Source organism: Planococcus citri, chromosome 2, assembly GCF_950023065.1.
Source record: "Planococcus citri chromosome 2, ihPlaCitr1.1, whole genome shotgun sequence".
In the NCBI taxonomy this organism is placed as follows: Eukaryota; Metazoa; Arthropoda; class Insecta; order Hemiptera; family Pseudococcidae; genus Planococcus; species Planococcus citri.
Genome location: NC_088678.1, coordinates 55,975,591 through 55,992,081, shown reverse-complemented (window position 1 = coordinate 55,992,081; position 16,491 = coordinate 55,975,591). Strand labels below are relative to the sequence as shown.

Here is a 16,491-nt window from a genome sequence, read left to right as displayed (position 1 = left end):
TTGGCCAGGTCAAGATTAAAAGCCCCCTGGAGAAAGAAGTACTTGCCTACCTATAAGACAGAAGAGGAGGAAAAAAATCAAGTCGATGTTCAGGTGTACAATGTATAATAGATGTCACGTAATTTCTATAAAGTTGCATTCATTATGAATCATCGATGGTCTTACATCATAATGAGATAGATAGCGCGATGATCATCATTGTTCACGCGGTTACCAATGATCTTGTTATGACTTGATGTAGCTATCCTCTTTCTGACCCCTTCTATATGCCCTTCTTCCTCAGGCGTACATAATGCACACGAACACCGTATAAACTTACCTATGGTACAAAAAAGAAGAGGTACCTTGTATAATTGCACTAATAAGGATCTGGTCTTACAGGTCGAGTATAATACCAATGTGTTCTAATTTTTTATATTCTTATTCTTTTTTTTTTTTTCTTACATTATCATTATTAATTCGCTACCCACTGCAAAGTGCATAATAGACAAGTAAGTAGAGGATATTTGCTTTAAAACTGAGAAATCGCTGCGAAGATTATTTAGCTATGTCTACATATTTATCTGCGAGTATGATCTGGATCTTTGTTGCAGGTTTTGCAAATGGAAAAAATGATGATGACTGGAGTCTTGTTTCATGGAAGAACGGTCATTGGTCAATCATCATAGGCATTGTTGAAAATGGATAAAGGTATAAATAATTGATCATAAGAGGTTTTTGAAGGATGTCCATGAGGATAACACCAACAATCTGAGTAGATGGATGACTGGAGTTATAACTCAGGTGGTCAGATTTGTCCTAAAATTTTATTTCATACTGTTTTAGAAGATTTTATCTCACATATTTGGATACAAAACAAAAGAGCTCATAGTTTCATTAGGACTTGATCCACTCAACATACTTCAGATCAAAAGCTATAATTAGGGGTGTTTGATTATACGTATGTAGGTCCCAGAAACGGTAGCTGATTTGTCTGCTTTCGATTGAGATGGTGGTTGGGTTTGTGTGTGTGCGTCCGAGTTTATGTGCGAGAAATGGTCTCGATGTTTAATGTAAAAGTGGATAATATGGCTCAATTGTAAGCATGTACCTTACCTGAAATAGCCTGGATATGAGAGAACCTTACTTAAAAGGGAAGTGTCCTTATTGGCAGAACATTTTCTCAATTTTTCAAAACTAAATTGAAAGAACATGCAAAAATACATCACCAGTTGAAATTTCGGGTGCTGAAGTGCATTATTCGATTTTAACTGAAATTTGATATGTGTACCATATTTTCGAGCCCCCCCTTCCGGAAAAATTAGAATTGGTTTCGTTTTGAGCAGTTCTGGAGTCACCAGTAGATTTTTCAAAGTTTTAATTTTTGTCCAATAATTACTAAAAAGTCTTGTTTTTGCAAAAAATGTTAAAAAGTCCTATTTTCATGTTAAAATTGTCAGAAAGTGTCAAATTCAGCAAAGTTGGCAGAAAGTCGCATTTTTCGCCAAAATCGTCAAAAAATCCCAATTTTTATCTAAGTAGTCCTAAAATGTAATTTTTTGCAAAAAAAAAAAAAATAAATAAAAAGTTGATACTACATGTCAAAGTATTGTTAGAAATGGCCTCTTTTACCAAAATTTAAAAAAATGTCTCACTTTTAGTCAAAATTGTCAGGAAATCCTGATTTTTCTCTATAACAATTTTTAAAATTTTCTGACAACAAAATTTGCAGAAATTCGCCTACCTCTTCAAAATTTGACAACTGAAAGGGTCCCACCCCTTACTTTTTTCTCAAAATTTCTGAACTGAAGAATTTTGAACCTCCCCCCTCTATATCCTTCATTTTATGTAGTTGGAAATATGCAATAATTTCAACGTCTTGCTAATACTATTGCATTTTCATGTAGTCCTGCAAGCGAAAAAAATTGAAAAATTGAAAAAATCAATTTTAAAAAATTGGAAAAAATTGGGTTTTTTGGCAATTGGGCCTACGGAAAAAAGCATCATGGAGCTGGATAAGTTCAACTTTTGTTGGAGATCCAGTTTCAGTAGAATTAATCAGTGTTCGAGAACAAATAATAAGATCGAAACCAAAATCACTGACAATGGATCTGAATATCAATTTATTTTTTAGATTTGACTCCTCAATGTTCACTAAGTCGCTCAAATTTTCATTTTTTTTCCGTTGAGTTTTTCGACCCCTTTCAAAATTTTATAAAAAAATTGAATGAAATGTTGATGCAATTTAGGGCAGAGTTATGAAAACTGGATGTTTCTTCAGTTTTTGTTCTTCGTTTCTGTTTTTCTTTTTCTTTTTTTTAGGTTCCAGTTTTCGTTTTTCCAAACATTTCGTTTTTAAAGTTTCTTCCATTTTTTATTCGTTTCAGTTTCTTCAATTTTTAGAGCATTGATTGGAAAAATAACTAAGTATGTAAAATCATAAAAATTTTCAAGAATGTTTTTTTCGATTGCTGATTTTTTTTCTATTAGGTAGGTACAAACTAGGCTTACCTACAAAAATATCATTTTGTCAATGCCACGTTCATTCTTATGCAAAATGAAAATTAAATGGAAAAACACTTTTTTTTTGGTTTCCAATTGTTTTCGTTTTTTGTTCGATTTGATTTTCAGTTCTTAGTTTTTGTTCTTATTTACGTTTTTAGATTTTTCTGTTTGCATTTTTGTTTTTCCTAATTATGTTTCAACAGTTTTTTTCATTTTTTTTGTTTCAGTTTTTAAGGTTTTCAATTTATTACAACCCTGATTTTGGATCATTAAGAAAATTTTGCTCAAAATTTTATTACATTTTTTTCTTTTCTTTTTTTGTGAATAAGATACCTAATGATTAAAAATCATTTCGAGTAGGTATCAGTGAGTATGAGTAAGTAAAAGTGAGTATGTTTTTTTACGCGGATTCTCAAAAAACTGGTTTTTGGATATTTTTTGAATCTCCTTTTTCAATATTTTTTAGATTCCCTTTCTCTGGCTTCTTACAAACCATTCATCATAGTTCCTTATCTATGTACTTCTTTTGAGACTCATTTTGCCTTCAAAATCTCGCCTCTCTGGTCAATTAACAACTTCTACTAGAGGATTAGAGGAGACTGATTTCTGAGAGCCTTATTAGAATCTGATCGCAGAGATCTGACAATTAACTTAAGGAGGACTCAACACTTGTAATTCAAATTCCAGCACGAAATTGATCATGAAAGAGGTATGCTTGATAGCAATATAGCCACCTGCACTGGCCCTGAGCACTTCTGACTATCCCTCGTTAGCTCAAATCTTCCATTGCTGGCATCCTCATCACTTCCGATAAGTATCAACACGTTTGTAAAAATGACGAATGATTTTCAAGACCTCGTCATTATTCACATGTTGCAAATTCCATCACATAGTCACTGCAGCTGAATTATTTAGCAGCACAATGGAAATCAATTAGCCAACGTATAGGTAAGTATTATTTCCTATGAATCAGGTCATCTAGATATTTACATACATTTTCATTACAAAGGAATGGGGAAACTGACACGTAATAATTTTCAGGGATAACTTCAATAATAATTGCAATGGAATACCTATACGTTGAAAGGTTTCAGGTGTTGAAGAAATACCATAGGCATCGGTATCCAGTATACCTCTACTTCATCCACCGATGCACGTATTAATAATCTTAGCTACTATTTAGGTAATATAGCGACGCACACGCATCTGGTCTCTACCTATAGTAGTATGGCTATGGAGTATGCGACGCGTTCTTCACTGTCAAGGCGATTTTGTCTATTATTTATTTCCTTTTCATTATTAAAGTTTTTCATATAAAAACAAAGCCGGTAACGACCGGTTACCATGTTCACAGTTTGTAACACATGTAATAGAACAACATTTACCAGGGGGAACTGGTTTAGATTTTTTTCATCTCTGTCTTTTAAGTCTTCTTTTATACACATTACGAAAACTGTCAGTGCCGCATACTTTATCTACATCAGTATAAACGCTTGATCGCAATATAAATATTTTTTGTAACTTTTCATGATATACTTATAGTATTTTCTGAACTTGGCCGCAGCGCCGATGTACCCTATACGCGTTCCCGTTCCGCCCGAAATGGACGAAATTTATCATTTTTATGGTATTTTATACGGAGGTATAAATTTATGGTATCGCTGTGTGTGCTGTACGGAGAGAGTAGGGAGAGATAGGAAGAGAAAACTTGAGGTTAGGTTGCGGTGTAACGTTTATAGGGATCTTTGAAGGGATATTTAGGATAGGACCACCATCCACCGGCAACAAAAAGTGTAGGTACGTACTTTAGGTGATCTGTTGAATAAATGGTTGTTGAAAGATGATTGAGAGATTGTGGGGGATGATCTGTTCTCAATAAATAGATCTTTTAGTGAATATTGTGACCATTTTCGCCCAATTTTTAGAAGATGTGATTTTTTTAGCTGACTCATGTGATAACGCTAGAAAAGTTCCGTTTTGAAAATCAGCGCCAATCAAGTTCCACCAGTCCGCCTGACACTATCAGTAGCGATTTTGGTGAACGAAGTGATTCAAATAGCCAAATCGAATCTAATTCTGCAAATGGTAGCAGAGCGTGGTTTTAATCCACATTGCTTAAATAATATACTCCAATCAGACTGGAATAAATTATCTCCTAAGAATAAAAATTCATCAAGACCAAGTAGGTATAAAACCTCAGCTCCCTGAAAATTTCCACTCGCCAATTCACTTGCCCCTCCTCCCATCACTTCTTCTAGTATGAATCACTTATCACCAAAGTAAGACGTAAACCAGTGGTTGGTTCAACAAGTAGACAAGTTACACACTCACTTCGGGCGATTTTTTCGCAAGATACAACTCAATCGCATACCGAGAAGAGTACCTGCACAAGTTTAGTGTACATCATACATATTCTCTCGGTTGTAATAATTTACTAAATTCGCCATCGTAATGTGTACTCGCCAGGTATCCGAATATAGTTGACATTTGTTTATGATGTAATTTTTACGCAGCATCTGCGCCAATTATCACAAGATTCGATGCATGGCGAAAGCGTCGCTCGTCGCCGTCGCGCGTCGCGGAAATGAAATCGTAGTCGAGCAGAAATTTATTACACACGTTTCATTCGGTTTTCATGCGAATACCCCCCTTAGATTTGTTTTATCAATTTGTTAGCGGCGATGTTTAATAGGCTATTTATGTCATTCATTAATTGAGTTTTTAGATTACTGTCTTGTTGTTGCTGCTTGAAATTCCACCATGCCGCCGTTTTTGATTAATTCCGAAAGGGATTTTGGTTTTGAATTATTTCAAGTGGCTGTTTTTTAAATGGATGTTGATGATGTTGTTTTTCACTGAAATAGTACTATGAATAAAGGGCAGACATTTTCGGTTTTCAATTTGGGGGGGGGTGAATCAAATTATTGCCTTGAATTATGGCTACATGGTGAAATGATAATTTTTTTAAATGTTGTTTTGGGACAGGGAAGGGAGGTCGAGTTGTTAAATGAAGTTAAAAAAATCTAGGTAAGGCCTCCTCTCCAAGGGAAGTTTGTATCATCGATATATTTTCGGCTAAAAACTTGATTACGAAATGCCATACAAAGAAACTCGATAAGATTTTTTCCAAGTCTTCAAAAACCAGAAAAAATGTCAGAAAGCCATTTTTGAGAAATTGGCATTATTTTAACAACTTATTAATTTTTTCCCAAGTTTTCAAAATTCCGATTTTATATCAAAAGTTTACCTGATGTAATTTGAAATTACCAGAAGTTGATCACTTTTTTCAAATTTCCCAAGTCAGACAGAATATGTAGAATCAAAATCATTACGAGTGCAGGTGCCAGGATTTTTCCTTGTACAGTATGAGAATAATTGGATCCAAACCAAGCAATTTTGCCATCTCATTTTCTCGGGTACGCGGGGGAGGGAGGGGCATAGTCAAGTTTCTTGGGGAACAGAAACCTCGTTAATTACATTTATTTATTCCATTTTTAGAGAGGATAAGTTTCAGTGATTGAAATTTGTTTGGGAGGTAGTATTTTGAGTAATTCGGTGCAAGTAATAAGTCTTTCTTCACAAAAAAGATTGATAAAAATGAAGTGATAGGCGGAGGTGCTCAAGTAAAGGGAAGACGCAAAACTTTGAGGATAAATTTTTGAATTTTTTTATATTCCTTTTTGGAAATTTACCACTTTTTACCACCAACTTTGGGAAAGGAATTCTCATCCAACTATTGTTAAAAGTCTGACGCATTTAACAACTATTTCTCTCCGTTTTTAAAAGTCAGCATCACGCCAACCATCTCAGTAGTTTACAAGAAATTTCCAGACATTTATCAAAATATTACCAATAATTCGCCAAAGATCGCCAAATATTGCGAGCAGCTTGCCAGAAGTTACCGGCAGGTATTTCAAGAAAGATTATCAATAATTTAATTTAAAATTTACTAATGATTGATTGCCAAAAATTCGACAAATATCATCAGTAATTTATCAACAATTTTACTAGTCATTTATTATACCTACTAACTAAGATTACCAATTCATCAAATATTATTACAGATTTATCTAAATTGAAAATTACCAGCAATTGGTCAAAGATTTCCAGTAGTTTACAAAAATTCCCCTACGGAAATTTACCAAGAATTACCAGTAATTTACGAAGAATTACCAGTAATTTACGAAGAATTACCAGTAATTTACCAAGAATTACCAGTAATTTACCAAGAATGACCAGTAATTTACCAAGAATTACCAGTAATTTACCAAGAATTACCAGTAATTTACCAAGAATTACCAGTAATTTACCAAGAATTACCATTAATTTACCAAGAATTACCAGTAATTTACCAAGAATTACCAGTAATTTACCAAAAATGACCAGTAATTTTCTGAAGATTACCATTACCAATAATCTATTAAAGATTACCAAAAATTTGACAAATATTTTCAGAAATTTACCAAAAAGATTATCAGTAATTTATTTAAAATTTCCAGAAACTGAGTTAGGTATAGGTACGTAGGTTCTTCCAAATTCATTAATCGATTCGGAAGCAAAGAGTTGCTTGCATTGATAGAACTTTTTGGGTGGGAGTGAGGGCACAGTTGTAGGAATATCTCGAAAATTTGGAGGCACGTAAAAATGTAATATAAAAAAATTACGAGAAGGTAAATTCTCAGTACTAGAAAATAGTGAGTGACCAATTGTAATCGATTTTTGATTGGTGACTTGGTGGTGAAAATGTCACCGAAAAGTTACCAAAGAGTCGTCACATACGTAGGTTTTCGTCATTCTTATGGTGAATTGTTGGAGAACCATAATCCCCAGAACGTTTCTATGGCCTATGGCAGGGGCACCAGAATATATTTTCGACGGTCTGGTGACTTCATTGGTGACAGATTCACCGAGCAGTGACCACGAGTAATTAATTTTTGACTCGGTGACTTGGGAGTAAATCTTTCACCAAAGAGTCACCACACAGGTTTTTCGTCATTCTTGTGGCGCCCATGGCAGTTGAAAATTTTTTCGACGGTCTGGTGACTTCTTGGTGACAGTTACAGATTCACAAAGCAGTGACCATTCGTTGGCGAATCTTTCACCAAAGAGTCAGCACATTACGTAGGTTTTCATCATTCTTATAGCAAATTTTTGGTGAAGTAGAAAGTCTTCACAGCACTTGAAAAGTTTTTCGTTGGCCTGGTGATTTCTTGATGACAGATTCACGAAGCAGTGACCAAATATAAATTCATCGTGTTCGAAAATAAACTCGACCGAACGAACCATCGATACACTGCACGAGAAACAATGACGGACAAGGTCAGTTTTTAATAAATACAACAATTAAAACTAGTTTGTTAGGTTTTGTCATCTAGTTCCATTGCCTCTATGAAGACATTTCATAAACCTTTAGACTAATGGCAAGTACAGGTATCCTATAGGTAAACACTCAGGTTACGTAGCTGCAGTTTTTTCCGTATTTCGTTCGGTATTTATGACGAGACATGAATAAACCACAAGAGCACAGCCACCAAGCTATAAGACAACGACTCGCATCTGACTATATCGGGAGATGTGAGAAAATTATCATAAAAAACTTTATCTACCTATACAGGCAGAAAATAGGTATTAGGTACAACAAAGTGGAGCTTTTGAGAGCAGGTAGGTATACTATAAATTTCGGGTGTATAAAAAAAATACTATTTAGGTAGATAGGTACTATGATCGCATTAGTATTGAAATTTATAACCTTTGAAAAATTACGCGATGTATTTTGAAACCCCAGAAGAAAAAAGAAATATACAACGTAAAGTTATAGTCAACCGGTTCCATCTTCGAAAAATTATCCGAACAAATAAATTTCGCTAATTTGGCGAGCGCGCGGGTAAGCTTTCACGAAAACCAGTTTACATTTTTGGGATATAGGTACGTTTTCCAAAAGAGTGTTTGTGTGTGAAGATGTAGTACTTGCACGGTACGAGTAAAAACTATGACGAGAGAGAGAGAAAGAAAAGTACGTGCGGTTAAAACAGGTTCAGTATTGTGATATATCTCGGTTAGTGAAGAAAAAAGTGAGTTATCAACGATCGTGTTGAGTGGTGATATTATTTAAAACAACGGGGAGACCGGGTGCTGTCATGTATACGTATTTCGAAGCGTTTACAATAAATTAGCGAGAGATGTAGTAAAGGTGGTATATTAGAGAGGACGGCAGAGAGATACGCGACGAGTGGGTAAAATGCGATGCCGACTTCACAGGACACTGCAGGAGGAGGCTTTTTAATGTTATTATTATTTTTAGACGACGCTTTATTCATCTTGATAGCGTTTTCTATGCTTATACTATGAGTTCGTGTGATGGATGCTTAGGATTAAGAAGCATTTTAAGCTTCTCCGGTGGACGGCAAGCGTGCTTACGTTGTATCAGCAGGCTCTCCTCGGTCTCCTTCCCTCCAAAGTATTTGATAAGAGAAAAAATTTACGTGTTGATTTTAATCGACACGATGTCTTCGGCTTTTTTCTCTATCTGAACTTATGGTTTGAGTTACCCACAGGACTTACATTATATAGGTATCCTAGAAAGCTGAACTGAGATTTTGGAAGATTTCTCATTGAAAATTCATCACATCGTTTTTGACACCTTGTACTGAAGATGTTTAGCGTCAGTACTCCCACAGAAGAATGAATAAATGTACATACAAGGTGGATCTAATAAAACAAAGCTTCACATTTGATTGCTTGAGAAGGAAATTTAAATCATCATAATTTTGAAAATTGACTTGCAATGACAAAAAATTGCATAAAATATCCAACTGCTTAAAATGCTTTTAAAATATTCAAAAACAAATTGGTCAAAATATCTCAAAATTTGAGCAACGTTTTGCAAAAAATTGACCTATGTAATTAAACAATTTCAAAAATCAACAGGTACTTAAATACCATTAAAACAGAATGAGATTCCTCAAAAATTACAAAAAGTAACGCAAAAACAGTGAATTCGATAACACTACCGGAATTATAAAATTTAACAAAAAAATTGGTGAAAAAGCAATAAAATTGAATGATCTTCTGTGAAAATTGCTTGAAAATTTGTTAAAATGCTATGAAAATAGTTGAAAACGACTGTAAATTGATGGACGAAAGATGTTGAAAATAATGAAAAAAAGTAAATCATATTTCGTGAAAATTTTTACTGAAAAAATTGGCGTCAAGAATTACCAAACATGAATAAAATTTCAGAAAATTGATCAAAAATTGCAAAAGAGTAGGTACCTATGACAAATAATTATGGTATAAATGAAACATTGCAAAAATTGCTCAAAACATGAAAAAAATTATTTACAGAAAGTTGTTCAAAATCCATTAAAATGGCCGGATTGAAATTTTACAAAATAAATTGCATAATCTGGACAATTTGAGATTTTTGATGATTTGAAAATAAAAATGAAAAGCATCAAAAAATAGCCAAAAAAACGAAAAAAAGAAAAAAAACAATTAGGTAGGTACTAGGTATTTTACAATATGAAGATTGAAGATGGAATTTGAATAAAAAATTGAAGCGTTTATTTTTATGCAGATACATATTTTATAAAATTTTCAAAAACCCCAAAAATCCATACATTTTGAATAATAATTGAATATTAAAAAAATTAATATAAAAATTTGCGTACGAATTACTAAAGTTTTTTTTAGGCCCACCTTGTATCAAGTCCACAGGTAGAGAAAAATACGGATCAAGTTACGTAGAGAAACTCAATCCCTAGATAACATGTATTTTTAGAATCACTGCGCGAGCGAACGATCGTTGATATTTAGACAAATTGCACTTCTTGCGGTTAAACCGAAACCTTTAACCTACAGGAAGCACCTGTGTTGTAATGCACGGCTCATTACTGATCATATCGTACGAGTAAAAACGTGTGTAAATTCGTGTACTTTTTAGACTAAATATTCTGTAGATGAAGAGCAGATATTCGTACTTTTTCGGCTATCGTAGATATACGTACTACTACAAGCAGCACACGATACAGCCATAAATTTCTTGAAACTGTGAACACTAGACACGCAGTATTATCTTTTTTAGTCAGTGTACCTGGCGCTTTTGTATATGTCTACAAGTTTACCTACACTACATATGCATGTAGGTAGAATTATGTACAATTTGTGCTTACAAGATATTTTAGATATCTAAAATGTATGCAGGTAACTTGTATACTATAACATCTCACTTGACGACTTGGTTGATGAAAAGATTAAAATTATATTTACTTACTTACCTATATGTCTTTTATTCTACGGTTTCATTATTAGATACTTTTTTTTCAGAACACAAATTTGAAATTTGGAAACTTTATAAATTGAAATTGTTGGCAAAAACCGAAAAAAGATTTAAAATTAATTTACTGATTCATAGTTACTTATAAGAAAATTGTTTGAAATGTATGATAATGATCATTAAATTTATGACCAGATCCTTCAAAATAACAAAAAAAAATGTCAAAACGTTACATTAGTTAGAAAGTTCAAATCCCTAACCGAGCAGGAAATGATTGAATCTGATCAGTGATCAGAATTCCATTGATCCGGTTTGACCTCATAAGTGAGAAGAAGTGGCTAGATCAAAGTTTCATTTGTATCAGATCTATTGAAACCTGATCTGATCCAATAAAAAAGACAAGATTGGATCCGATCATACTTCTGATCACATCAGACCTAATCATTTTCTTTCCTCTGGTAAACCATTTTGAAAAGACAAAAATTATTGTAGGAAATACCTACACACTAAATTTAAATCAAAATTGATTCAATGTTGGGAATCTGGTTAAAATCACGTTTAGGTAAAACTGAAAAATTGTCGCTCGAATCCTTTAAGAAGAAGAGAAGTTGATTTACTCATTATATTCTTACAAATTACAATAGAAACGAGCTGTTTAAATGCGAAATACATAGGTATCTACAAATCTGCAGTGTTGTGTTATTATTTTTAATTTTTATCAATAAAAATTGCCAAAAAATGAGTCAATTTGAACAATTGTAAAAAATATGAAATTAATCCTCAAATAAGGGGATAGGTACTTATTCTGAAAAAAATATCATAATTCTTTTTAAAAACTAATATAAATCATGAACAAAATCATGTAATATACGCTCATAAAACTGACTCAAAATCTGATGAAATAGGTAACAATAAAACTACCTACAAATATCGAAAAAATTAACAACTTTCTGGAATAGTATCACATTTTTTTTTTTTTATTTGTTAAATTCATCAAATTAGCAGGAAAATTGTGAATGATAACGTAAAAGTTGAAAAAATGTAAAAAAAAACAGCGAGAATTAAGTATACCAAAACCATAAAAATTGATTAGAAAAAATAGAAAACCAATTAAAATTAGCACCACCAAAATTGTTTAAAAACCAAAAAAAATTATATGTATTTTTTTTTTATTTTAAGGATTCATGTACACTATAGAAGACTATTTTATAATAAGTATGTTGTATTTGTTAAATTTTTAAAAATCTAATGTTTAATCAAATTTTTTAAAAATCATTCAAAATTACAAAAATAAAGCAGTCTACTACTCATGAAAATGCAGTGGGTAAATCATCAAAAAAAAAATTCTAATTTAAATCCCATGAAAACAGTTTTGTACGAATTATTCAAAATATTCAATTCATAGGATGAAACTAGTGAAAAACATATGAAAGTTGTTATAAAATCAATAAGAATTAAGAAATAAAACCAACCAAAAAAAGATAAAATACCTATTTGGAAAAAAAAATACTTTTAAATGGTTCTAAAGCGACTTTAAATTACGAATAATTTTCGAAAAAAGTAATTTCAAACACTTTGGAAAAATCCAAACAATTGAAATTTTTTAGACAAGAATTTTGGTTTTTAGAACACTGAACAGATATTTCATGAATGATTTGATTAACCTCTTAATAAATTGTTCAATGACAAGTACGTATTTTCAAAAAATTTGAAAGTGTTTTTATGATATCAATATGAGGCATTTATCTTGCACAATTTTACTTTAATGTCCTAGCTCACAATTTTACAAAGAATTGTCATGGGTTTTCACTTTTAGAAATGTAAAAGTTGAATCCTCGTTTCAATTTCAAAAAAATAAGGGAAAACCCATTTAAAAAATCAGTTAGAATTATTTGGTAAAATAATTATTATCTTCTCGTATTTCCTTAAAATGTCTGATGTTTTAATTTTTCGAGGATCAACATTTTACAATCTTTTTTAAACACCGAGCGACAAAAATTTGAAAAAAATTTTCTCAAAAAATGAAGTAAAATGTTGAGAAAATAACACAATTTGTTGATAGGTAAGTTATGATTTGTTTATATTATGACTATGAGTAATTCAAAAAATTCAAATATTTTCAAAACGAGTATTTACTTGACCAAAACAAAAGAAAAGAGAAAAAAAATTTAAAAAATGAAAAAAAACTTGAAAAAATTTTAAAAATGTTAATTAGAAAGAAATTTGTTCACATTTTTTTAGATGAATTTGATAGAGAGAACTTTTCTCCCCCTTCAATCCTTTTCTTCTTCGTCATGAATTTTCGGGAAAGATGTCAAGACAGGCCTTTGGGAACGAATCAACGAATTTGATGGTTCCAAAATTGATTCGATTTCAAAAGAGGAGGGTGCATTTCCTCCAATTACGATTTCATCAACACAAACTATTGCATTTCACTTCATCACGATCACTATGGTAAAATGTAAAATGTAAAATCAAAGCACACCAGAACTCACCTGTTCATGTCGTCTGAGGTAACTGTTCCGAGGAAATGCTTTATCGCAGAAACGGCAAGCGTGTGGAGTACCTTCGGTAACGCCTACCGTAAATGATAATTCGGAATCCGCGACCTCCGTGGTGGAATTCGGCGTCGGGCACGAACTTCCAGGAGACGTCGTGTGGTCCTCGGAGACCCAAGATGAGCCGCCTTCTGTCCCCAGTGTATCTGCAAAAACAAACAAACAAAAAATTCGTTAGTTCGAAGTTACCGTACACGTTAAATTTGCAACGTCCTTTGCGAATAACATAAGGTAAGGGGTGGATTTTTATACGTTCGGTTCGGTTCAATTAAGCTACCTACACATTGAACTTTTTCGAAGTATCAACATTGGCAATAATTCAATTCCGAACAACGAATCAAAAATTGTCACGGATGGAATAGGTTCCTCGTTACGTTACGGTAGGTAAGGTATAGAGTATAAGAAAGTCTAACGCTTAAATTTCAAATAAATCGTACCAAACATCTCGAGTATTAGGTTCGTGTATCAGCGTTAAAAATTTAATATCCGGAATATTATACTTTGAAATGGCCAATTTTCGTACACCAAGGGCTCGCAGCTCGGTGCGGCGGCAATATAAACGAGACAACGTCCTTGTGTTTTCCAGCAGTATACACTATACTATACAGTACACACAGAGGAGTAGGTATTATAATATAGGTACACCGGCTCACCAATTGGACTCTAAATCAATCGGCTATCGGCCGAGAAAAGTCGCGCTAATCGATGGCGACGCGGACACCGTAGCCACCACCAAATACAAACAATATTGGCGTGATTTACGAGTGGTCCGTGATTTATGTAACGTACGACGAAGAGGACGCGCGGTATACTCGGGCTGGGACTCGGGCTCGGGTGGGATTTTTCAAGCTGCACTCCGCCGCCATCGCTCGGTATTCTGGTTCCTGACACACGAGCTGCTTTTAGTTAAGTCTCCGGGGGTCCGAACGTAACCGAACGTCGTCTCCCGCTGGTGTCAACCGCGGGTGGCTATGCACGCACCCAATATAACCCGCCAGTTCAATGTTAACAACTTTATAAATAGAGCCACTTGGGCTCCCGCCGAATCTTCAGATGAAGCTGTCGGAGTTTTAGTAGCATATTGAAATGCCGATTCGAGCAATCCACCATAGGTACTCCCGGGGGTTGAATTAATTTTAGATGCAAGTACGAGTACATTACATACGATAGTCGATATAGGTATGTACCAATAGTTGGTTCCTTTTCTCACTTAAACGCATTTTGCTGCCCTAAAATATAGGTATAGCTCATGAAAGTACGAGAGTTTTCCCATGTCATAGACATATGTAACCCATCGTCTCTATATCGACGTCTTCTTATTCTAATACGATGATGATATACGCGCGACCTACCTAATTAGAAGTAATAGGAGATGGTTAATTTTTAAAATGATCTATAGGTGTAATTTGTTTTACACGACAAGTTTACAATATTCATGCAATCAAGCATTGTGTTGAACTGTAGATGCTATGCAGGTACTTAACTTACTTACATTACACTTGCACCACCAGGCTATGGGATCTATAAGACAAGCTATGGGTTACAAGCACATTTTAGCTCAGGTGGATACAAGTATCAATGCTTCAGAATACATTTACCTACACACATCCATTTCATTTCCAATAAATAATGTTGAATTATCATCATAAGTATTTGTAATGGTCACCAATACCTATTTGATAACGAAAAATACCGAATTATCTGATCTCCTTTGTATCGTCTCCTATGTATTTCTAACACGAATAGTCCCAAACCCCAGCACCTTATCTACGTTAATTCATTTTAACGAACACTTTTCAACAATTTTTTCTCTTGATAAGAAAATATTGAAAACACATTTCAAAATTCCAAGTTATCTAGGTATCAAAATAAACAACATCTAGGAGGTCGTTTTAACGTAACAAGAATCGTTTGGAAAAAGGTTAGAAAAAATCTTCAATGCTTATTGTCTACTATGAAAGCTTACTACACTTAGGTAGAGAAGATTCCAAAATAAACCCAATATTTTTGTGAAATAGATGAGAACTTTAACAAAATGTTTGCACAAAAACTAAAAACTGAGTGTTTCACACAGTCTCGAAATCAAAATGTAAGAGGTAGGTATACTTATCTCAACATATCTGCAGAACTTTGATCACACTGTTTCTTGGATTTCTTTTTTCTAAAAATGTGTATTTCTAAATATTCAATTTGAGTATTTTTTTTCATCCCTCCTCACCTCACATCTCGTCCGAAAAATGTATAGCTGTGTTAACATTTGAGAATGTTTTTCCAGATTTCCATGCCAATACCGGCCCTTCTCAAGTGGTTTCAACTTTCAAGATTGAAAAGTTGCCTTTGGTAATTTCAAAAGCTTAAAAGCAGTGAATTTTCATGAGAAATTTGACAAAACGTAGCAAAAATTGCATCAAATTTTTAGTGGTTAGAATAATTTTGACTTATTTTTAAAGCATTAAAGTCACTAAAAATCAACCAAAAACATTATGAAATTTCAGTAAAATTTGGAAAAATTACAATAAAAAATAAAATCACTGGTAAAAGAAAAGAAAATCCATTGAAAAAATTTGCCACAAAAAAACCTCTTCCTCACAAATGCTAGAAATGACCCTAAAAATAAGCTACGTGTTGAAAAATATGGGCCAGAAAAAAGATTCTGCGAGTTTCAGCGGTTCATCTGCACATTTTGGGATTTTAAGACACTTTTTTGAATGAAAAATGGATTATTGAAAATAGTTAGGTCTAGGTACCATTTTTTCTCACTTACTTATATCAAAACTAGTCCTCAAATCACGTTGATCGTTGGAATATGACGTAGAAACAAAATTCACAGAATTGCAACTTTCTAATAATTGCACAAAACAAAATTTTAAGACATTTTTTTGAAAAAATGTTTGGTCTCAAAAATACATTTTTTTCCGCAAATGCACAAATGGTCCCAAAAACATTTGTAGTTGGAATTATGACCCAAAAGAAGATTCCGAGAGTTGTGGCTGCTCAAATGCACATTAGTATCGAAATTTTAGGGATTTTTATTTTGAAAAAATTTGACACAAAAAATGTACTTTTTCTCACAAATGCCAAAAAATACTTACTCAAAAAACAGATTGATAGTTGGATAATAAGCTATAACTCAAAAAAAAAATCCAGAGTTGTGGCTGCTCAGTTCCGCATAGC

At 33.3% G+C, this 16,491-nt stretch overlaps 1 protein-coding gene across 4 annotated transcripts in view; it reads right to left on the bottom strand.

Annotated features, from left to right (window-relative positions):
* Positions 1-16,491, bottom strand: part of L (Lobe) — a 161,731-nt gene that overhangs the window by 14,729 nt on the left and 130,511 nt on the right. For all 4 annotated transcript variants that reach the window (XM_065351474.1, XM_065351475.1, XM_065351476.1 and 1 more), the window contains one exon: positions 13,255-13,463. In XM_065351474.1, coding sequence (XP_065207546.1) covers positions 13,255-13,463 — 209 coding nt within the window. The remainder of the gene's footprint in view (positions 1-13,254; positions 13,464-16,491) is intronic.